This window comes from Juglans microcarpa x Juglans regia, chromosome 8S, assembly GCF_004785595.1.
Source record: "Juglans microcarpa x Juglans regia isolate MS1-56 chromosome 8S, Jm3101_v1.0, whole genome shotgun sequence".
NCBI lineage: Eukaryota > Viridiplantae > Streptophyta > Magnoliopsida > Fagales > Juglandaceae > Juglans > Juglans microcarpa x Juglans regia.
This window is the reverse complement of record NC_054609.1, coordinates 4,358,690-4,383,166: the sequence shown is the minus strand read 5'-3', so window position 1 is coordinate 4,383,166 and position 24,477 is coordinate 4,358,690. Positions and strand designations below refer to the sequence as shown.

Below are 24,477 nucleotides of genomic sequence, written 5' to 3'. Positions count from 1 at the left end.
AACTGGAAGAAATCGGTGGGTGGTGGTGGTGGTGGAACACGGTGTGGGAAGTTTTTTTTTTTTTTTTTTTTTTTGGCATATTAAGGACCAATTTCTATTATTCCCTTGAATGTGTTCCAAACAAGATAAAAATGTTGGAAGTGTTTGTTGCTAAAGTGCTTGCTGCTTTTCACAAAGTGGAGATACTTTCATCTGATTCCCCTTTGTTTAAAGCAATGGAATGCTAATGCTTTCCATCTTGTTTCAAGTATTTCTTGGCCACAATTCCTCCTGTGATATCCCCACATGCCGAGGGGTCGTCAAAGTTGTACGATTTTATCTCAATCTTCTCCTTATAGAAACTGAAAGAGGACTGTTATAGCTATAAAAAGATTACACAAAAGAAATTATACAAACTAACGTGATTTTATGTGATGTATTAAATCTACTTTACGATTAAAAAAAAAGCTTTTCAATCTGAAAAATGACATAAAGAACGTCAGTTTGTGGGATTACTTTTGTGTAATCTATTTATTGCTAAAGTATTTCTCAAACTGAAATAATATCATCTTTAATCAAATAGGAAATGGTGTCCTAAAGTCGTAACAACACTTCTATGTTGAGGATGAAATGAAATTGGTAAAAGTTATGACACATAATGTCTTTTGGACCTTGAGAGGATCCATAAGAAGATGAGGTTTTGTACCATGCCTGGTCTCTTGGACATGCGTAGGAGGATCGTTTGTTTGGATTGGCAACCCAAGGTTTTCAGGGTTGTTCTTCACTGTATTTGACAGCGGCGGAGGATTGAATATATATTTTGTATCATGTGTGCTCTAATATGCTGTTTTTCATCCTAAATTTCATATTCAAGAACGAATACATTATCTCGTTCCATCGATAAAACTTAATCACCATTGATTTAACCTCACAACTACATCCACCATGGCCCCTAAAAGGGGTCCCCATTGTATTATCTACCATACCCTGCAGAACAAATATCAGGACCGTCAGCAGAACTGATCTTAGCCTTGGAGGGAGGGTGGGGTTGGATACTTCAATATATTTATGGTTGATAGAAACACATCAACCACCAGAAGTTGACCTACAAAGAGAACATAGTGGTCCACTTAGAAAAGAGTTGCCCTTTTCATGTATTCTTCCTGTATATAGACTGACTGATAATGCTGGTTCTGTTCACCGAAACATGGGATTAGGAAAGAAAATAAAACATAATGAGTACACTTGTACCCATGTTTTGTATATATGCTCTAGTTTTGTAACTACCCAAAAATATAATTGAGAAAAATGATGAACCATGCATGATACATACATGGGGGCTAATTTCAGAGGGTGTACACGAGTTCTTCCACATCATGAACAGTGGATATGTAGTATGTACATTTCATTGTCTTATTCCATCATATCTTGGATTTGTCATTTTAAAAAATAAGAGTCGATCTAATAATTGATGGATTCTGTCGTATCAGTACAGTGAAATGAAAATAAGATGAGAGTACGTAGTATATGATATATATACATCGAGATGGCTCTTACACGTCATACGGACGCCCGCCCAATACACAAGAATAATTCGAGTAAAATAGTTAAGAAACGAGGAAACCAAATCTATAAATAACGATGAGTTCATATATAATTAGATAAATCTTTTTCCTTATTAGAAAAGTAATAGTAAAATGATAGTAGAGTTAACTGCAGGAAAATTAAAGAGACAATAATGGTAGATTAATAAAGTAAAATAAAAATAAAATAAAATGATAAGGTGGCCCAATAGAAGAATACATTGCAAAGATGATGTTTTCAATATTACATAGGTAATAGATTCTTCCAAAACAAATGGAGCCACATGGATGTTGCATAACAAGAACAAGAGACTTAAAACACCACTCCAAAGGGGAATTAAAGAAAATATCAAACAGTGGAGGTTGGGGACCATGGAGTGTGTCGGGTGGGCTAGGTACTAAATGTCGCATACAACATCTTCATCTAAACTCAATTATATGCCTGTCTGCTTTTCTCTCTCTCATTTGTTTTCCAGGGACCAGAAGGGATAGACCATGGGAGTTGTCCACACCCCACCATCGATCATGCCCAAATTGCCACTCAACTTGATCCATTAAATTAGGAGATGGCATTGTCATTAGGATTGTGAAGCAATCATGATAACAATGACATGGGGTTTAAGCAGACTCCATGCAATGTAATTATCATTAAGCATGCATGATATTGTTTTCATTACACCAATCATGATGATTGCATTCTTTTGTCCCCTTTTTGCAGCAAATAAGACTGGATGTAATGGAAAGATGAGTTATTGCATTGCAGAACTGTTTATGCTAAGTACTTTGAAAGAAAGCTCGATCTATGAAATAATATGGGGCAAAGTGGTGATCTACCAACCAGCCAACAAAATCAGCTTTGCAGTGCCCAAACCATCTTTTTTTCATGACAATAAATGCAACTTGTCCATGCTAATTAATTGGGATTTAAAGGTACTTTCTCCTTCCCTTGATGTCTAAATCCCAACTCCACTGCTATTCCATTTCCTAGCTCTGAGTTATGGTTCATGGAAATGGGTACTTTTTCTTCTTGACCACCATCCATATGACAGGAAGACTCCAGTTTTATGTTTGGTATCTGAATTCCATCAGTCGTGTTGTTGATGTCGTTGAGCAGAGCTGTTTCTGGAGCTTCAATGGCGTTGAAAGATGGAACTGAAGGTAGCTTTGCTAGCAATGTTCCGAGGCTGCAAGACATGGTAGGCGAAAGAGGTGGAACTGACCAAATGTTGGGTGCTCCTGCAACGCCATTTTGTGGAGTGTTCCAGCCCAAGTTGATCGATTTTAGGGGAGAATAGTCAGGTTTTTCGTCGAACAGTCTCTTCACTCCTGTTAATTGGCGTTTGTCGTACAAGGAAAGAGTTGTTTCATGGTTTTCTATCATTGGGGCATTGGGTTTGAGGACGTACGGATGTTGGATAGGAAGGTATGGTCTTTGGATGGCGAAGACACCTGGAATGCTTTGGAGATAGCCGAACTTCCTCTGTATGCTGATCACGAGATTGAGATCTTCCACAACCTGAAGAGATATTAGCAATTTGATATCGATCTCTGGAAAGAATTAAGAGAGAAATTCTCAGCTTAGATAGATACCTTATCAAACGAGCCCAGTTGAACTATGCCTTCTCTGACAGAAATGGTGGCAATCGTCTGTCAAAAAATAAGATGATTTCATGAAGCAAAATGGGCTTAAACCGAGAGTAGTTCAAATGAGAATTTCTATTCATGGTCTTGTGAAGATACAAACCTGAATGCCTGAATTGAACTGAAACTCCCATGCTCTAGGTTGCTGGAAAAAGGAAGAATAATTCAAGAGAATCACAAGAAAGTCAGGTTTGAAAAATAAAAAAAGTAGAATTTACATTTGAACTGATATTCTTGCAGAAAATTATATATGATTGCCTTACAGGCTCAATGGTTACATTCCAGGAGGAGATAAAACTTGGATCACCATCACTTGGAGCATCTCTAAACACCCATCTGTGACTATTATCTGCTGCAACTTTCCCTATTAATCTGCAGAACAGAAACCATGCAGCTTAGTACTCATCAATTTTCTCAGTTACCAATTTTCCTTGTCCCTTAATAATGAGCTTTCACTCACCCCTCTCCAAAATTGTACACTTCATGAGACATTTTGAAGAAGACATCTGCCCCAAACCTCCCCTTTATGTAACCACTCCCATTTCTCTCACATTCAAAGAAATCACAAAACCCATCTTCCCACACAAGAATCCTGAAACCAAGAAGAAGAAAAAGCCACTTAGAAACCAGATTTGAGACATGGGTCTTCTGCAACTAACTCTAGTTGTATCTTACCAATTCCTTTTGTTTCCTTTGGAGCGATCAAGAGCACTACCTCCATATTCCCACCTGCAAGAAATGAAGAAAAACCAATATGATCTAGGACATTAAAAATTACATGCCTTTGCAACATGAACTAAGCTAACCAAACTAAGATAATCATGCATATATATATATATATATATATAGGCTTTTAGTTATTGGTTCTGTAATCAGTTTTCTCACTTAGGTGGGGGGAAATTCCGAGGCAATATCCTCCAGAAAACGGCGTACACCCATTTTGAGGAACTGGAAGAATCTGAACATGAACATAGACTCCGAAGCGTGTGCTGCAAGAGACAGTTGAGCGTAGGAAGTCCACTCTCCATTGTCGCAAACATAAACACTGATCAGAGACAGGCAGGGAAGCGAAAGAAACAAGATACTACAATTGTATCTATGTAGTCTTGGTTCCCATCGCAATTAAACGATAAAGTGAAACGACAGAACTCGGGCACGCGCACTAAACGAGAGAGAGATGGACACGCTCTCGGGTTCAAGATTTCCACGAGTTTTTATAATAAAAAAAATAAAAAATAAAAAATAAAAATAGTAAATAAGTGTAGGAGGTAATAAATTTATCATTATTCATATATATTAATCATCCTGACAAATGTACGTACGTAGATTAAGGATCAGATACAATATATATATATATATATAGTACGTAGTACTTGGATTCTGATAGTGGAGATCGATCACTGGCCTTTTCAAGTTATAATTGTCGATACATACAGCAGCAAACATCAGTAGCACCACATTTTCTGTCCATGAAGTTGCACCAGTAGTGGTCCTGAAAGATTTATTAATCTATAAATTCACCTTATAAGTTAGAGTTATTTTATAATAAAAATAATTTCATAATATGACGTATTAGTATATAAAATTACCTTAATTTATAAATTAATTATTTTTATAAAATATTTTTATGATTAAAATATTTGTGTTTTAATTTATCGTGCATATATATATATATATATATATATATAGCAGCAAACGTCAGTAGGATGCATGCACATTAACGTTTTTTATCCTGCATGGAGTTGCAGTGGTCCTAAAAGATTGATTAATCGGCCCATCTCTTCTCAGTTCTAACTTCTCACTCTAAAATTGCACCAAACCCTGTCTCCATTGTCCTTAGCGCTTGTAATGCATGGCCCCCACCCCCCCAAGAAGCAGCTCTCTCATATGTTTGTCTCATCCTGAAACGTTGCTATTTGTTGAAAACATCAAGTCTTTAGCAGACACATCAGCTGAAAGCTGATGCCTAAAACTCAAACGTTGCTCGTGTATATATACTTTGGTTTATGGAAACCAACTAAGAGTTACTGCATGCTTTGGTCATCAAATGAATTGGAGTAATAAAGGCTGTCATGTACCATTACTTGATGGTGACGATTCCCTAGCTACTAGGGTTTTTGTCCCATCTCAGCATGCATGAATAGAGGAGAGAGAGAGAGAGAGAGAGAGTTTTAACTTTTTCCCTATATCCATTTTGTTCACCAATTTTACATCGGTTCTTCTACCTCTTTCAAGAGTTTTAATGAAGTGTACGTTGATATGGAGCGTTGGAATATTGGAGGAGTGACTGATCTCCCCCTCCCCCACGGCCCATCGTTCCAGCTTTCTCGTAGTCGTCGATCCCCATGCACCCTCGTTTCTCTTCCTCCATTTTAGTTCATTTTTCTTTGAGTTCACGAATATTTACCCTTTTTGTTATATATTGATTTGGCACTTCCCAATTACAGCTCATCGGCCATGCACCATGCTCCCCAAATTCATAATATTCCTCCCTGCCACAAGCTGCCTGCAGCTCCCACACCCTACTATCTTTGTAAAGGTTTCGCCTATTACTGCGTGCATAACGTTAACACACCATTAATGTAGGATTGCATGGGTCTCACGCGCCACTTATCCCAATAGATCAACTTATTTAGAATTAGGTCCATGAATTTCTTCTCTTTGTCTCACTCGTGATGGTAATCCAAAGTACTCGAGATGCATATATAGTTGATATGGATTACAATTTCAGTATCACCTTATAATTAATTACATGGTTTATGCCTTCTATTGCAACATATTGCCTCATAAACTAGCCAACTCTTTGTCAGCACTTTATAAAACCCACTTTTGATTAATATAATATTTGAATATTATGGAGAAAAAACACTTTCTCAACATGGAGAAAGGTATTTGATCATAATTTGCATGCCAACGCAGCAACAGCACTAATCGATCTCAATGTAGTGAGTTCTATCGGTTGGGCGAGGAGATCAGGGAGTGTTGCTATATAATTAAGAGCTACAAAAAGATTTCAAAAAAATAAACTTATAAACTGATGTGACTTTTGTTAGAGAAATATATAATAATGTAATAAAAATTACAATAAAATTAACATTCAAACAAAATCATCAGTTTGGACTGAGGCACGGAAATATCGCTCTCTTTAAAGAGATTTAAGCCCTCTGCAGTATACAAAATCTCAAATTAACCGATGCAGCAAAACTTTTTTTGACTTGACTCCTTCAGGATACAACAGCCCAACTGATCATCGTATAACCCGAACCAACTCTACATAAGTGGTTGAACTCAAAGCTCTACCAAAAGAACATATTTCTTTTATCTGGAAATACTCTAAAAAATATATACTCTCTAAACTTATTTTTCTTATCTCATTTTTTCTCAAATATATGCCACATCCGTACCAAAAGACCAAACAAGTATATATAAACAGGACAAAGAATAATTCTGGACGTAATGGATATAACGGGAAAAAGAATTATAGACGCCAACGTCTAGATGTAATAAGGGCTTACGATCAAAACCAATAAAGTGAAGAGAAATGATTTGCACAAGCTCCAAATGATTTTTAAATTTTAAATCTCAAAATAATAATAATAATATTAAAAAATAATATTCTAACAATATTTTATCATCTCAATTCAACTCAACTTATTTCAACATCCAAATACAACTTTACTTTAGTCACACTCTCTATATATACATACTTCCGACGCAACAAGATTGCCCATTTTATATAAAGTAATATTATATATATTTACAGTTTTATTTATAAAATTCATTTTGTTAGTTTTCTTTTATAATACAAATTTTTAAATTTTAAATTTCATAATTTTTAGCGTATCAATAACTGACATGTGGAGAATTAAACTTCCTACATCACTTAGGATTACATCTTTTGCCTTTACCTTAGGTCTTTGTCCACCGATTAATATTATCATAAATGTGGAAGCTGCGGTCTTGAAATTGGTCAAAAAAATCCCTACCTAGATTTTACATCCATACTGCAACGTCACTTAATGAAATATATTATTATAGCCCATACCCTAATTTAAGTAATCATGGTATACATGGATTTTGGCTATATGTACAGGTTCAACCAACTCATTAATTCTATCCTTTCTGTATATATTAATATGAGTAATGTTAGATATCACTCTACAAATTTCGCACAAACTTTGTATAAACAAAAATAAGGTCCACTAAAATAAAATAGGTTTTTTTTTTTTTTTTTTTTTTTTTTTTTTTTTTTTTTTTTTAATTTTTCATGATGGGTAATTCGCTTTTTTATAAAAGGATTTCCCGGGAGCTTGTCTAGTAAAAATATTATTATTTAGAACATATACAAATCATTACTCTATTAATATAGATATAGCGGGAAAAAATATCTTATATTTTAGAAAAAAAAAATATCACTTTGCACTCTATTAGGAATTTTAAACTTCACAACTTAAATAATTATCAAAATTGGTGCATTGTAGCTTATTAAGATTGTGTTAAGTCGCTTATTTTTCTTTTATTTCAACGGTTATAATTCAATTGAAACGCAAAGTGTCAGTTTTTTATAGTTTAAGAATGCAATGTGCAAATAAATCTTAATAATATGGTACGTAGAATATAAAAGAATAATTATATTCATCATCTCTACACACCACTACATTTTTTTATTTTTTATTTTTTTCTCTTACCAAATGTGTGATATGTGGATGATGTGTAGAAGAATTCAATAAGTTTAAAAAGAATAAAAAATAAACAAAAAATTAAAAAAAAAAAGAAAAAAAAAATGTGGTATGTGATGTGTGGGATGGTAATGAGTAGCAAGGCTCAATATAAAACTCATAGAAAAAAGAATATATATCTTTATCTAAGAATATATATAGCAAAAAAGATTGGTTACAACATTAATTAAGTTTGAATTAATTCTAAATTTATCAAGCAAGAAGGTGGAACTCAGGCCAACTCATGTCTAGAGCCGTGAACCCTACACAGTACATGGGTGCAAGCAGCCAACTTAATTAATTTAAATACAAGTATCTGTCAGACATCACAGATTGCAACTTTGGAAAGAAAACCATGCCATGAAAAAAAATAAGAAAAAACATCAAGACACACAAAAAACAAGATTTTAAAAAGAATTATGGAAGAAAGATGACATAATATTGTAGTCACTGGCTTTCTGCTGGGAGTTGATCAATAATATTAGAGTAATGTTTTAAATAGTACTAGTATGTATAAGTTCCACTCAGTCCTTTGAAAAAAAGTGAGTTCTTTTATGTGAGTTTAAGTTATGTTCCACTTTTGTTTTAAAAGAAATGATATTTACAGTCATAAAATGTATAAGTATCACACACTATTCTTAAAAAAAGTGAATAAATATAAGATCTACAAGAAAAACTAATTTTTTAATAATAGATCTCTTTTTTTTAAAAAAAAAAAATGCACGGCACTTACATAACCTATAATTGTATCTAGCATTATTCTTTTTTTAAAGAATTATGTAAGATTTGCACACAATAAAATTGTACATGATTTACATATATGAGGAACGTGCTACATAGAAGCTCCACATTCCTGCACACCACTTAAAATATACGACTTTACCTTTTTATCCTCATACTTCATATTTCATATGTTAAAAAATATGAGAGTAAAATAATAAAATCACATATTTATAAGTAATATGCAGAGGGTGGGGGATTATGTATAGAATTTTTCTATGATATAAAAAAGAGGATGATGCTTGCTGGTTGGGTTGAAAAGCACAAAGCGAGGAAGATGCACCCTGCATTGGAGTCAGGCATATGGATTGACAGCTACATATAAGAGGGGCAGAGGAGCAACCCACTCTTTCTCAGAGCTCTCATCCCTCCCATCCCTACCACCTTCCCTTCCTTTCCTTATCTCTTGGGATATGATATTAATTAATTCTAGCAAACCCTCCATATACCTACAACTTATCTGATATATATCTAGGCTTATTCAAATTTTTTCATTTGTTAATCAACCTTATATTGTTGCATCCCAGTCTGCAAACCCTACCTCAGTTGAAAACCCTAGGAAAATCATTCACAACTACTTTAATTAAAAAGATGCAGAGGACCAACAGAACAGATTTAAATACCATCAGCTTTTTAACTGCAAGTCTGTAATGGGGGAGTCAGAAATTTATATGCAAGTGAGATTTAGTATTCTAATATATACATACATATATATATATATAGTTTTTCTTTCAAATTTAAGGCTAAATTTGTTGAGTTTTTTAGAATGCCCAAAGATAATTCTTCTAACTTATCTTGAGAGAGGGGAACCAAGGGGGAGAGGATTTTCAAAATTATGGGTGTTTTCTATCATTTATAATCATTCATCTTCCAAGTTCTTTCGACCCCTTCTAAAAGTGTTATCATGCAATGAATATACAGGGAATTGCCTAGGCAAACAAGCGATGGTAAGGCACCTAAGGCAAATGGGACATTGGATCTACTTTTTGGCTGGAAAACACATAACATGTATCAAAGCATCAACTTTTTAATTGGAAAAATAATATATACTCCACTCCAATCTCACTCCTATCCAACTGCATTAATGTGATGTTGCCTTCAACCTTTTAATTTTTTAAAAGGTTGACAAGTAACAGCACTTCAACACAGCATGCTAGAAGTGGGATATATAAGAGTGCAGTGTGATAGCCCATATGATAAGGATAAGGGTAGGTGGTGTATGGAATCACTCATTGCTTGAGAATGAGAAGTTCTTACTCTTTATAAGATTCCAATGGAGCTTCATTTGTAACGCCCCAATAGAAGGCCCCAAATCAAATGACCTATACTCCAAAAGGACTAGTCAATAATATAATGGGAGCCTCATTGAAACCTTATAAAGAGCAAGAACTTCTCATTCCCAAGCAATGTGAGATCTTATACACCACCTACCATTATCCTTATCATATGAGGTATCACAATCTATCCCTTTAAATTCCCAACGTCCTTGTCGGGCCAGTCCATCGTATGTTGTAGTATATTTGGAGCCTTCCATTGGAACATTACATGCAGTATATTGCATAACTCTTTAATTAAGCTGCAAAGGGTATGGAGGCGAAGATGTTTAATTTCATTAACATTTTTTTCCCCTTTTTATTTGTTGGTTTTCTAGAGTGCTTCCCACCAAAAGGCTCTACCCTTAGCAACTGATCCTGTTAAGTATGCGTGCAGTAGCACTGAGAAAAAGGAAATTTGCGCTAAGGGAACAAGACGTGATGTACAAGTACCTAAGAGGAAAAACATTGCTCTTGATGTAGTAGTAAACCTTTCCAAAAAGGGAATCCTGATGAGGGTTTACAATAAGCTATCGAATGTTTATTCCTCAAATAGAACTGTAGTTTCTTCATTTGCTTATGCATTCATGTATCCTCTAATAAGAAACTGTCCCACTTGGAACATTTCCTGAACCCTTGAATTAAGCTACGACTGCAAAGAAAGATGAGACACACCTAAAGAACTTTAAAACTTGTGTGTTGATCGCTTGGCGGAAGCACCTGTTGAGGCTTTTGTAATGGTGGGAAAGCTACCCATGACGTGTCAGGTTCTACTTTATTTTCTTCTCTGCCTTGGCATGAGGCTTTTGGTACATAATCATCTGAATCAGGATGGTAACACTGGTAGTAAAACCAATTACAGCACCCAAAAGAACTGCGAAAGAATTAAGGACAGCAATAGGTAGAAATTATGCACCAGATATATGCAAGCTGGCACCAACAGCTTAAACGATACAAAGAAACCATGGAGTGTACATAGTGTTGCTTAGAAACTAGAAAGTTAGGGCATGTGAAGCATAAATTCAAATCATACACTATGGTGTTCATATTTGAACAAGAAACGTCTCCATGCTCGAAAAATCATACCAATTGTTCCCTTTCGGCATCTTTCAAGAAACCAAGGATGCTAAAAGACAATTCTTTCTTTCAGAAAATTGCATTTTAATAGAGCAGCAGAAAAATAACAAAAACTTAAGAGGGACCTCATTTGAGAGAGATAATATGCAGAAATGTGCAACAAGTCATTAGACTAACTTATTGAAATGCTAAAACCAAAAGGTGCAGAAAACTAAAATTATTTTTCTGGTTTATAACACTTTCAAGTTTATTAAATCCTTTCAGTAAAATTGACATTCTATGTACATGACGCCTCAAATGAACCACAAAACTCAAATTTGAAAAGAAGTGAACAAACTTGAAAAACCTTCTACTTTCTGGAACAACACAGAAAGGAACACAAATTACTAATTGTGTGGGAAGGAGGAGTAATCAAGAATATAAAACAAGGATACCACTTCTTGGTGTTCTTTCCTGGATGCTTGTAAGAACTCTCACTACAAAACAAAAAATTAAGTTTCATAACATCACTACATGCATCTATCAGAAGCTAACAGGTCTAGTTCAATTAAAGCTATAGACTTACCCATGGAACCAATAAAATTCATTAAACATGTTAAGAAACTGAGCTCCCCTGTGCTTTTGTCCTGCTCAGAGAATGGTTGTTCACCAAAATATGAATAAAGAGGCAAAACATACTTGTAAATACTCAAAAGGTTGCATTAGTATGCTCGCAAACAGAATCAAAAGAAATCTCAGCATTGCCTCTTTGGAAAGTGATCGAATCATCCTTAAATTGACTAACCTACACTCAGATAAGCCTATTTAATTTAATCTCTCTTCACTAAGACACAAACTGCCTTTCTCTGGATAAGTAATAGGAGAAATGGTGATTTATGGTAAAAAAGTTTAAGCTTTGCCTACACAGCCACTTCATTTATGTGCATCGAGTAAAAACTTGCTTACATAACCACAAGATAAACAAATATTCAAACGAAGTATACACAGCAGACAAAAGACTGCATTTGTTTGCTGGCAAAGTGATCGAATCATCCTTAATCTATTTTATTTAATCTCTCCACTCAGACACAAACTTCCTTTTTCAGGACAAGTAATGTATGGTGATTTATGGGTAAAGATTTTAAGATTTACCTACACAGCTACTTCATCTATGTGGATGGAGTAAAGCTTAGCCTCCACAACCACAACAAGATTAACTAATATTCAAACCCAAGTATACATAACAGCCTCTTATGATGGTATCTGTTTAATTATCAGTAGACAACATTCACAGGGCATTTAACAGCATATACGTAATTTCTGGTTTTGGAGATACTGTAAAGCACAATTCACACGTAAGACACATATTGGTATATTTATTAAGAACTAAAGAAGGAATGGACAATTGGGGTCGAGAACAGAGTGGCCCTGTATTTTCGACAAGTATTTAGCACGTGAATTTATAGAATCCTTTCAATATGAAAGTAAGAAATGAAAATAAATTATATTAGAGCTCAACTACCAATAACATCCAATTGAACAGCATAATAGGGGCCTTCATTAGTTCACATACAGAAAAGTTCTTCCATATTTGTGGGATCTTGGCGAAGAAAAAAATTGCAAGCTGAAATGCCTGCAACAACAGGTCATTCCCAAATTAGAAAAATTCATACATACCGTGGAATCCAAAAAATGGAGAAAAAAAGTTCTAAAAAGGACTAAAATTTGAAATATATATGTACTCACAAATACGTATCCCTATAAAGGCGATGACAAAAAATGCTATGATAAAAAATAAGTGAGAAACTCCAATAATATATGTTCAAATGCTGACAGTAAAGTAAAGATGCTACTCACATAGAGGACCTCAAAGAGAACAGGATCAATTTGACCAGCTAGGATAGTTGGTGCTACAGCACAATATCTAGAAAACCATCATTAAGGAAGAGGTTGAACATATTTTCACTCTCACAAAATGAAAATTTGAGACAAATTAAATACTATACAGCAAGCAAGAAGGATACAGTAATGCCCTGACCCATGTTTTAGTACCCAAAGGTTGAGAATAATAGTAAATCGTGGCAATTAATATTATAGCTGCAAAAGATAGGAAGTTTGTTAGATCTTTTAATAATGAGACATCAGCTTTTGATATTGCGAAGTTATCTCATCCCAGAGGCAATACCTCATCCAGGGCGTCCAATAGAGCCAGCCAACAGATAATGATCAGGGTTCAACAGATGCTTAATTTAAGATGTAGGAAAACAAACCTTACAAACTGATCTTATCTCTCATGGACTATTTATTCTAATGCATTCACTCCAACCATGAGACAATAGGACTAGTATAAATCATTTTGGTGAGAAAACATAAGACAGCAAGATATAGAATCGAACTACAAGCCATCAATAAGAATAATACTCTTTAGCATCAAGCATGGAGCAACACTTGGATCTAATAAATAAAAATATTTCAGGTTACTTATTTTATGTCAATTGTTCTCTGAGTCAAAAATTTAGCTCCGATTTATTATTTACAATATATGCAACTCATCCTTATTCTGGAACATGATTTTCCATCTCCCCTCTCCACCCACAACCACCACCCCACGGCCCCACGCAGGACCGATCTTTTTCCAAATAACAGGCAACAAAACTGCTGTAGTGATTTAACCAACACAGACCAATTATATACACCGGCACAGAACATATACATTTCTACACTCGATCAGGAGGCAAGCACAGTTCATTACAAATCCAAGTATGAATTTTTTATTTTGTTTTGCACACCCACGTCACTAGAAAGCTTTACATTGACAAAAAAAGTATAAGAATCCGAGAACAAACCTTGAATTAAAATAAATGTCAACTCCCCATAAGCTGAAAAGGGAAGTCCTTTGTGAAGACAATATGCCAAAGAAATGGTGTAGCCGACTACGTCAAGCTCAAAGGCCACAACACTAAGGCCTCTGGCACTTCTATGTTTCAGAATTTTTATTATCTGCAGATTCAGTAAAAGCACCATATGACTGATGGTGTCCAATCAACCAAAAGCATTAATATAATGAGCTGCAAAGGGATTGAATCAAGTTCCTGGGCTGCATGTAAGGGGATCACAAAATTCATAAAATAATGATGTAGTTCACACATTCTCTTTCAACATCCGAGGATTCTTATTCCATAACTCAAGAAGAGATTAAAACCAATAGCTTTTGAAAGAGATATATACTTTCCACAGATGGTGTCTGAATATAAAAATTAATATCAATGTTTTCAGTCGAATATTCTCGAATCCATGTCACGTATGGAAGAAAGAAAAAGGAAATCCATAAGTTATAGCTCTGGAATCCATCTACAGTTCATACTGAGTGTAACAATCACAAAACGGGCCCCCAAATATCCAGTCTTTTCAGAAAGCGCCATGCAAAATCTCATGCACGCACTTACAAAAAAAGAGGGCAGCTAGTAACTCACCCAGAGTTCAACCCAAAACTCCTATGTCAACACATTTAACTCTGCAACGATAAGTAGTTCGAAGAAACAAGCACGATCAAAGGACATGAATTGAAAAAACAAAATAAAAGGGAACGTACCTGGGGGAGCTTGACGATGGTGGAAGAGGCAACAATGCAATAGCCGAGGAGCTTGGAAATGAGAGGCAGCAAGCAGTCTTTGTCTGGGACTTTAACGTGGCGGAGAGATCCAACAGCACAGCTGAAATCCATCCCAATAGATTCTAGTATCCCTCTCTCTCTCAGCTTCTGCCAAGGAATTAAAGACCTCGAGGAAAAGAAAAAGAGTACCTTTAAGAGCTGAGCTGATCTCTCTGTCTCTCTTATACTCAGCTTGTCCGGCTCGGTTTGGAAGAAAGAAGTGTCTCGACTCTCGTCTGTCTCGCGTAGTGATTATAATTTTTTTTAAATTTTTATATAAAATATAATAAATAATTTAATTTTTTAAAATTTTAAAATAATAAAAATATTAAAAAATAATATTTTATTTAACTTTTAATTTTTATTTAAATTCATCTCATCTCAATTTACTATTCAAACTGCACTCCAATTTCATTTTACATTAATCTATATTTTTTTTTAAATGTGCGAACTTCACTTTAACACTTTAGATATTATTTATTTTATTTATTTATTTATTTGAATAGATGGGGATAGTAGAGGCTGAGCTTCAAGAAGCCCCTAAAAGAGATTGTTGTACGTATATTTTAGAGAAATTCTACTCTGATTCATACATTTATGTTTTGATTTATACATTTATGAGGGTGCCGTCCCTAAGGCTAGGACTCAACTCTGATTCATTGTAATTAACTAATCGTGCTAGTCCTACTGTCCCCCAATTACATCAAGTTGCTTTTGAAAAAAAAAATCAAAGCAAAAGGAAAGGAAAATGAATAAGTTGGTATTTTTTCTTTTGGAAAAATTTAATAGTAAACGATTCTGCATATTAATATATATATTCATTCAATATAATTGATCAGAAAATAAATTTTATTAAAAATAGTGCTAATTTGAATTTAGAATATAAAGACAATAATATTAATACATAGATTAGTACACAAATTTACTTGTACATAGTAAAAGTCTTTTCTCTTCATTGTTCATTAATTAATCAAAGTTTATATAGCACGTAGGATTATCTTCAAGTAATGGGTCTTTTTCATTTGAAATGGAGAGTGCCCATTAAAATAAAAAATAAAAAACTAATAGGCATTTTGGTTATTGCACATCACGTGGACAAGCGAATTAAGAGAAATAATATTTGTATTCTTAGAATGTGTAAATTCTGCGTACTACTTTTGATAAAAGTGAATAAATCTAGAATTCATATGAAAAAATAATAATTTTTTAATGATAGACCCTACTTTTTTTCAAATGAGTACCCGAAATTTAGACACGCTAAGACTATATCTACCATTACTTAATAACTAAAGAATAAGGTGCAGCTAAATCAATTGAAATTAGACATTAAGAATTTAAGACTAATTAGTAAACAGTCCAAGGATACAAACAGATGATACTCTCATCTCATCTTATCTTATCTTATCGTTAAATGACATGTTACAAAATAGTATATACTTGGTCAATTTTAATACCATAACATCCTATAATTCTATAAGATTATTATATCATTCACAACCTCTGGAAAAGATGCTCACAAAGTGTAACGGTAACAACCCATACTAGTCTAGATTGTAGAGTCGTCCACCGTCTGTGGTCCAATTCTCTCCTACCAATTACAAAACTTGCAGCCCATAACATTTAGCAACATGCCTAGGCCGTCCTACCTTCGTTTTTCTTGTTCTTAAGAGGCAATGCATCTTCTCAAGCCCCCAACCATATTGGCCGAGAAACAGGTGGAAACAGGTGGTGCAAGCATCTAGGCACCAGGGAAGGTTTGTCAATTTGTTCTGTCCTTTACCAAGTTAAGCATCTCCCAACAAGAAAGTCTTGACCGTGTGGTTTTGATACTCTTTATTGACAATAATCTGATTTTTTATGTAGTTCTATGTTATCCGGAAACCTTTGTAAATTGAGCATATCAACTTTGCTTAGTTTGGGTGCTAAGATGATCTTGAATTGACCTGTAAATATTAGTGTTTTGTAGGTCCCATTAAGATATATTTGAATGCATAAAGTTGAGAAATGTGTTTAAATGTATGAAGTTGGTTTTTAAGTGTAGTTAAAAAAAATAGTAAATACCATTAATAATTAGTTTGAGATAAATTGATATGAGTTTAATACTCAAACGTAACCTTATTTTCTGTCTCGAGAAAATTCCAAGAATTGTTACAGAACCAAATCATCAAATAAAAAAAAAATTTGGATGTCGCAATTTCTCCAAACGAATTAATTATACATGCACAAAAACTAGAAACATTTAGGCCATGTTTGGTACCGAGAATATATCCCTAAAGAGAATAACTTCTAATCGATACATCACTTGAAGGCTGAAATCAGCCACCAATGTACACCTGCCATGTAACCCATTCATTAAACCCAGCATCTGTCCTCACCACACCCAAACCAGATCTCTCTCCCACCCTCGTCTCTCACTCACCGTAGCCAGATCCCTCACCTCCCCTCACCTCGTCTCTATCTATCTTCAAATCATAAAATATATTCAGATAAAATAATTGAAAGAAAATTCTCGCCCAAGCTATTATACTCCTAGTACTCGAACTTCATCAATCGTCCGTTTTGTCTTTGTCTGGCTATGGACCTTTTTTGTGGGTTCTCACCCACCAACCTCATATTCGGAAATGGAATTTGGCAACAACGAAGCTAGCAGGATGCATTGGTGATGGAGTCTTGCAATTGGTGGTCTGCACGTGGAACCTTTGCTCTGCTTCAGGTTGTCTAAAACAAGGACCCTTTTGTAGTTTGCAAAAGGTGGCGTGAGGAGAACGTGCGACGATGTTGCTGCCAGGGTTGATGGTGGCTCATGGAGAAACAGGAAATAAGCATGGATGGTGCGCCAACGCTTTTCACAACGACACAGTCGTGGGCGTGGAAATCGATGTTTAGTATCTTTTCGTTGGATGCTCTGTTTTGAAAAACCAAAAACAGGGTTGGGCGAGGTTCCTTTGGTTGCACACGGTGAGGCTTGCGTGGTGGTTCCCAATGGCGTGGTTTTGGAGGTTGGTGGAGGAGGCTTTAGCAATATTGGTGCAAGGAGATTGGTGGTAACCGCAGAAGAGGCTCACGGTTTGTTCAAGATAGTGCAAGGCAGAACCATGCATGGAGAAGGTGGTCTCGCAAGGTTGTGTTTCTACATGCAAGTGGCTGGTCTGAGTTGTTGTTCGTAGTGCATCAACGTGCAAGCTGTGGGTAGCATAGGACTGCGTGGTGGATGTGGCTACTGTGTCAAACTAGTTGGCATCAGATTGGGTTGTTGCATCGGGCTGGCCAGTGGCGGCGACTGGTGGAGAAATGTTGGTGGTTAAGCCACAACAGGTGGGGAAAGGCCAATGTTGCATCGGGCTGCTGGTATCCTACCTCCTGGAGTGAAAAATGAAAATATGTATAGGGTATTTTGGGAAAAAAAATCTGGTGGAGGGTCCTCATAGTGATTTTTACTACGTTACTGATGTGGTAATCCCCTATTGGATGCTGGTTTCATCCTCAAAACAGACAATACCGCTCCAAAGCGGAACTGATCCCTGAAGTAGAATGGAAGAGATATTTCACAATTTGATTAGGCTTTGTGACAAAAATAGCCATTCATGATTAACAGCCCTTGAAAAATGAGGAAAATAACTATTCCTGAGATATTGGTATGTAAATTCTTGGTGAAGAAACCTCTATTTTAAAAAACTGATCTTCAAGACCTCAACCATTTTGGATTATCAGCTTCCCCACAAAACCCATGGGAGTGGTCTAATGACTCCTGATTGTGGCCATGGACATGGCCTATAGGGGTGGTACAATTACCCTCAAAACGGGTTTCCAGGTGTGGAACCACCGCCGTGACCGTGTGTGGTGCTCTTTGTTAAGGGATAAAATTAGTATTCCTAATGAGAATGCGGAGGAATAAAGAATCTCCATTCTGCATAGACAGATCAAATCATGGCCATGTTTGAAAGGGTGTGTTCTGTGCATTCCAAGAAATAAAAATATATTGAAATGCCTATGTCCAAACTTATGAGGAAATTCTACACTAGGCAGAAATGTTACGGGACATAATAAAATGATAAATATAGATAACATGCATCCAACTAATTCCCTAGAGGTTTATCTTACAAAGAAAACATATCTTAAAGCTGCAAATCAAGCCTTACAATAACAACAGTTGCCTTTTTCTCACCAGTCATCACATTCAATAATTCAAGGCCATTGTAACTTGTTTTGGCTTCCTGATAATTTAGTCTGCAATAGTCTCGGTAGTAAAACAAGCCCCACTATTGGTTACCATTCCTATATATAACTTCACATTACTTATATATATATATATATATATATATATAATGCATATATAATATATGGACATGCCTGAAAGAAGGGGTGTGTTTGTGGAGAGGGAGTACCAAAGGCAAAATTAAGGCATAACCTTGCCTATGAAATATAAGCTTAGCCAAATCTGAATGCCCCGGAAACATCACTATTGTTGGCATCAGCATCAATGTCACTGCTGCAATCAAGAACAACTATGTAAGTAACTCTTAAGTTGCATTTATGGGTCACTACTCCACATATGTTAGCTGTGCAAACATAATACTAAGACCAAAATTTTTATCAGTTACTGATACATTATGTCATGTTCCAATGTATTTATTATCTGCACGAGAAAAGGCCAGCAGCACCAATGGCAACAACTTTTTTGGTTTTTTGATTAGTGAAATAATAAAACATATTTAATCAATTTTGATTCCAATATGCTTACACACCCACAAATATAGATTAGAACGGTAACATACTGGCAAAGATTACATGTTGAGTACACAAGGACCATCAACATACACACACAAAGTTTATTATACCTTTATATTTGTCTTCTTTTTTGGTCGAAATAAGCACCATGAGCAGGCCAATGAATCCTATCAATTATAAACTGGGGGAACTCCCATCAAATGCACCCTAGATTGACAATGCAGCCTTAAAGAAGTTGACACTAGAGGTCATGCCCTAGCATCCATGATGATTGAAACCATTTTACTCCAAGACTACCAATAATCAGCTGGCTCACTGCTCCTCCCTTAGCAAACTTCTTATAACAATGCAATCATGGACACCCGTTGGGCAACACCGTTACACCATAACACAAGTGTGTAGGCTACCAGGTATTTTCATACTTGTATCAGCAAAAAAGCAATTCTCTTGCATCATACGCCAGAAGTATCATGAGCTTCACGCCAAACCTGTTAGTGAGAAAGATCAAGCCCCTCCACCAAGGGTCCTCACCCTCAAGAAATAATTGTCTGTGATATGTAAGTATTAGAGAGAGAGAGAAGGGGGGGGGGGGGGGAGAAACAGTTTAGAGAGCTTGAATTTAGGCTAATCAACCTAGAATGTTCAATAAAAGGCCAAACTGATCACTACTAAAGACGGAAAAAGCGGTAAAGGTTGATTTCCCATATACAAGTAGACGCATAGAGATGTCACCAGAAGTTATCAATATCTTAAAGGATGCGCATGCATGCGAGCTTAAGAGAGGGATTTTCCCAATTCATGAATCCAAGAGAAAAAGTTAGGGTTCCCTTCACTTCACTAGACAAATGTTGCTACTGAAAACAGATAAGTTCAAGGATAGGAGGTTGGGTGAATCAATATTTTGCAGATCAAAATGCAAGACCAACACTAACGCAGTATGAATTTGCCCTGCCAGGTTGATATATTGTCGTTAAAAGACAATTATCTAATTCAGTTTACAAGGATCTCCATTAGTAACTTCATCCAACCCTATCTACTGCACCGGTTACATTTCCTTAGGCAGCATCTAAATATCATTGCTTTTCACCAAAGGATGACAGAAAATTTAATTTGCAAAACCAGAAACCACAATAATCTCCAGACCAAAGCAGAACATACATCAAATTCAACACAATAATCTGGTAACAAAGTAGTCGTCACAGAATATGAATAACTTGTAAACCTATTCCAGCATCCCAAGGATGCCGAACAAGGATTGCAAACCAGAGATATAACCCCGTTTGATACGAGGAAGGAGTATTAGCTGCAGGGAAGAAAAATTGATGTGCGAATGGAATCAAATATGCAGTATTTACATGCATTCCCTTAAATGTGGAAATTATTGCGCTTTGATCATTCCCCCCAGAATATTTATTTTTAACTAAATAAGAAATCAAAACCTCACAACCTTTTAAGTCATAATCTCATTCCCACCTCAGCCTAAGGTCACTCATGAAATCCTCAGATACCAACATAAGAACTTAACAGTTAACATATCTAATGCCTCTCCAATCGTATGCATCAAAAGAACTAGCTAATAGCAAAGGCTTTAGACAATTTCTTGCAATTAAAACCAACAAAAGAAAAGCAACACTTGATTATCAAAACATGTGCCGTGTCTGTGAACAGAAATGACGGGGGTTTTCAATCATTCAATAAAACAGAGTCAAAGAGTGACTTTACCAAATGAGCAGAAATGGTATGAGTGTGAAATTACAACATGCAACAGCAAAGATTCAAGTCTAAAGGCAATGAACAGCATACGGAATCAAATTAAATACATTTAGAAAAAAGAGGCAGAACTGGATAATACAACACAAAGCAATGTAAACGGAGCAAGAGCAAGCATGCTATCTGAGTTGGAACTTCTGCTGGAAATGCTTATCTAACTACCCCGGGAACTACTGTTACCACTTGACCACCTCTTCAAAATGCTAACCATCCCTAGCTTCGACTTCCACGAACTTGATCGAGCAGTACTGCTCGATGGAACAGCCGCCTCCATCTGGGTATGCACAGGAGGAGGAGGTGGAATTTCCACAACGTTTTCTTGTGCTCCACCGTCACTCGCACTCGCATCCTGATGCTCGGCCGCACCATTATCTAAATTCACCGCAAGTGGTTCTCTAGTTGCCCTCAACCATTCAGCGCCCTCGGGCGTTACTCCTCTACACTTCTTAAGCTTCACTTTCACCAAATTCGGGCAACCGCCCGCAAGAGCTTCCAAACCTTGATCCGAAACGGGGCAACTTTTTATACAGAGCTTCTTTAATGCTAGGCATTTCGCACCAATGCAAGAAATCTCTGCGTCGCCAACGGTATCGCTTCCACATAAAGCTAAGCGCTCTAGATTCTTGCAATTCGATGCTAAAGATTCCAAACTCAGTTTTGTAGGATTCACACCGATGAGAACCAACTCCTGAAGATTAGGACAACCTTTCGCGACAGCAATTAAGCCCTCGTCGCCTATCCTATTCGCCTTCCATCCGTCAATGTGAAGCTTCCGCAAGAGCCTACAACGCTCTGCGAGCAATACGAGCCCCATGTTCGTGCACTCCGGGGTCTTGACAAGATGCAGAATTTCCAGATCCAAACAACTAGAGATCCCCACGAGGCCGAGATCGGTGACCTGAAGACGTTCGAGATGCACTTCGACTAAGCTAGTGACACGATTCGCTATCACTGGGAGAAGCTTATCCCAATCGCCAGAGCACTTGATCAGCTTCAAGGTTCTTAAATTCTTTGCGCCAATAATAACTGGACCGAAACACTGCCCGTTGTAGAGCTCCTTCAGGCAAATCGTTTTGAGAGCTGAAGCGGCTACGCCGGGTCCAATCGGCTCGGCCGCTGCCCCGGCCCCATCGGTGATGCCACGCAGGCGCTTCACAGATAACTCCTCGAGAGCCGAGCAATTATCGAGCACCGCGTTCATTCCCTTGGCTCCGAATGTGCAAGATCCACAGGAGAGCTTCTTCAAACCCTTGCAATTCTTCGCGAATGCCTCCATGCCAGCATCGGTCAAACCGCGACAAGAACGAAGCTTGAGGCGCGTGAGATTGCGACATTTAAGTGAGATGAGTATGAGCCCCTCGTCGCCGATGCTCTCGGATTTACGATCAGATTTCAAGGCGAGTTTAGTGACGGCATCAAATCGAGAGAAGATAGAAGGGATCATAGCGAGGAGATCCGACGGGGCGTTGAGTGAGAGACGGTGTCGGCTCTGTCCCTCGATCCGGAGCCAGCTGCGACAGACGAGAGAGCAGCGTTTGCGGTCACCGGAGCCGAGGGACTGGAAAATGCAAGCCAGACACTCGTCTGGCAATTTGGAGATGTAATCTGGCTCTCCATCGATCGTCCCCTGCTGTTCTTCCGCGTATTCAATTTGCATCGGGTAGATCAGGGACTTCGATTTGGTCTTTGATAGCTGGCTCTGATTGCTTTCGCGACGGCCAGAACTTGCAGCCGTCGAGGTTGACTGGCCCATCCAGGGCTTCCAGAAGAAAAACAAAAGGTCGGGCTACGCGGCCTCAGCGTTAGACACCGCCATGGCGAAGCTCGAAGTCGGAGCCACTCATCTCTCGGCTTGGCCTTCTTCCTTCCACGAGTTCTGAACGGATCCGAAATCAGATTTCATTTGGGTTTTGTTGAGTTCTTTCGTCCTTACCCTCTCAGGCTATTAAGTATTACCAATTTACCATGAGCTTCGCACGTTTCTTCCCCGATTTTTATTGGACACAACACGTGTAGGTCCCAAAAATCACAAAATCTTCAACCATCCATGGGATACACGTGGAAGTCATTATGTTTGGTTTCATTTTTTTTTTTTTTAAAGAGTTTTACGAATTTTTTTAGAAATGTTATTTAATAGGAAATATTTTATTCTTCACGTTAAATAATGGAGAAAATATTAATAAATATTTTTTTATCAAAATTTATATTTATCTCAACACTTTTTTTGAAAAAAATAAATAAATCTGACTCACATGAAAAAATTATTTTTTTAGTGATGGATGATGTTTTTTTTTTAAAAAAAAAATGTGATGAACTTATAAGACAATATCTAGTATTATTCAAAATATAAATTATTTAATATCAACCAAGTAAAGATTCTCATTTTATATACCAATATCATGAAAATTAATTAATTATAAAAGAGTTGTAAAATAATTATAAAACTAATATCATTATTTTAGAAAGTTTATTATCTAATATTTGTTTTTTTTTAAATATTTATTCTCGTCAGCTATTATTCACTATCACATATTTCATATCTTATGTAAATAAATAAAAAACTATCAGATATGAAATGTGAGAATAAATAATAATTAATATATAGTAAAAACCTTTTCTAAAGGCGCAAAATATTCAACCGTACATGGATACACGTGGATCAACTAAAGCCAAAAGTCATCAATATAAGTGTTATGCTATTAAATAAAATGAATTCATAAATATTTATTAAGTTATTTCATAACTAAATTTGTGATATTTTCATATTATCATTAAAAATCAATAGTTTTAACTCTATATTTATCTTAATTTTCAAATTAGAGTAATATTAAATATAATTTTAAAATATAAAAGTTCCATTCTTTTTTTAAAAAAAAAATAGAACCATCCTTACAAAAATAATATAATAATTTATATTTTGTTTGACGATTTGCACCGTATACGTTGATGGATAATATTAGTACGACAATGACTTTAAAAAAGTGAGAGGTCAAAACGAAAGGGTGGAAAGGACTTTAGGAGGGGCATCATAAATCACGTTGTAGGCCATAATGCAGCGTGCAATTTTGCGAAGAAAATGGTTTTATCACGGAATGAACGTGAGATGAACGCCCTTTTTCTATCATTTCCAATTATAATCTTTTCCACCACAAAAAAAATAAATAAATAAATTTATGAAATAATTTGAATTAAGATATTTTCTTAAGTTATGGAGAATGAATGAGAAAAAATTGAATGCAAATATTATATTAAGTTTA

At 36.1% G+C, this 24,477-nt stretch overlaps 3 protein-coding genes and 1 long non-coding RNA gene across 4 annotated transcripts; all 4 read right to left on the bottom strand.

Moving 5' to 3' along the window:
- Window positions 1-2,179: 2,179 nt before the first annotated feature.
- On the bottom strand, window positions 2,180-4,331 carry LOC121243892. The gene is made up of 7 exons (XM_041141956.1): window positions 4,089-4,331; window positions 3,879-3,932; window positions 3,664-3,795; window positions 3,467-3,575; window positions 3,307-3,348; window positions 3,153-3,209; window positions 2,180-3,078 (listed from the first exon to the last, which is right to left on the bottom strand). Exons 1-7 carry the CDS (start codon window positions 4,241-4,243, stop codon window positions 2,476-2,478), a joined length of 1,152 nt encoding a protein of 383 aa, XP_040997890.1. The 5' UTR covers window positions 4,244-4,331; the 3' UTR covers window positions 2,180-2,475.
- Window positions 4,332-10,468: 6,137 nt separating this feature from the next.
- Window positions 10,469-18,304, bottom strand: LOC121244120 (mannose-P-dolichol utilization defect 1 protein homolog 2-like). The gene is made up of 9 exons (XM_041142168.1): window positions 18,217-18,304; window positions 14,663-14,958; window positions 13,917-14,070; window positions 13,095-13,167; window positions 12,928-12,994; window positions 12,644-12,703; window positions 11,657-11,717; window positions 11,526-11,567; window positions 10,469-10,888 (listed from the first exon to the last, which is right to left on the bottom strand). The coding sequence occupies exons 1-9, from the start codon at window positions 18,302-18,304 to the stop codon at window positions 10,785-10,787; spliced, it is 945 nt and encodes a 314-aa protein (XP_040998102.1). The 3' UTR covers window positions 10,469-10,784.
- A 533-nt stretch (window positions 18,305-18,837) lies between these two features.
- Window positions 18,838-20,052, bottom strand: LOC121243891. The gene is made up of 2 exons (XR_005936320.1): window positions 19,561-20,052; window positions 18,838-19,211 (listed from the first exon to the last, which is right to left on the bottom strand). It is a non-coding gene; the product is annotated as an uncharacterized LOC121243891 (long non-coding RNA).
- Window positions 20,053-21,176: 1,124 nt separating this feature from the next.
- Window positions 21,177-23,182, bottom strand: LOC121243890 (F-box protein At1g47056-like). The gene has a single exon (XM_041141955.1). It carries the CDS (start codon window positions 22,971-22,973, stop codon window positions 21,375-21,377), a length of 1,599 nt encoding a protein of 532 aa, XP_040997889.1. The 5' UTR covers window positions 22,974-23,182; the 3' UTR covers window positions 21,177-21,374.
- Window positions 23,183-24,477: the final 1,295 nt, after the last annotated feature.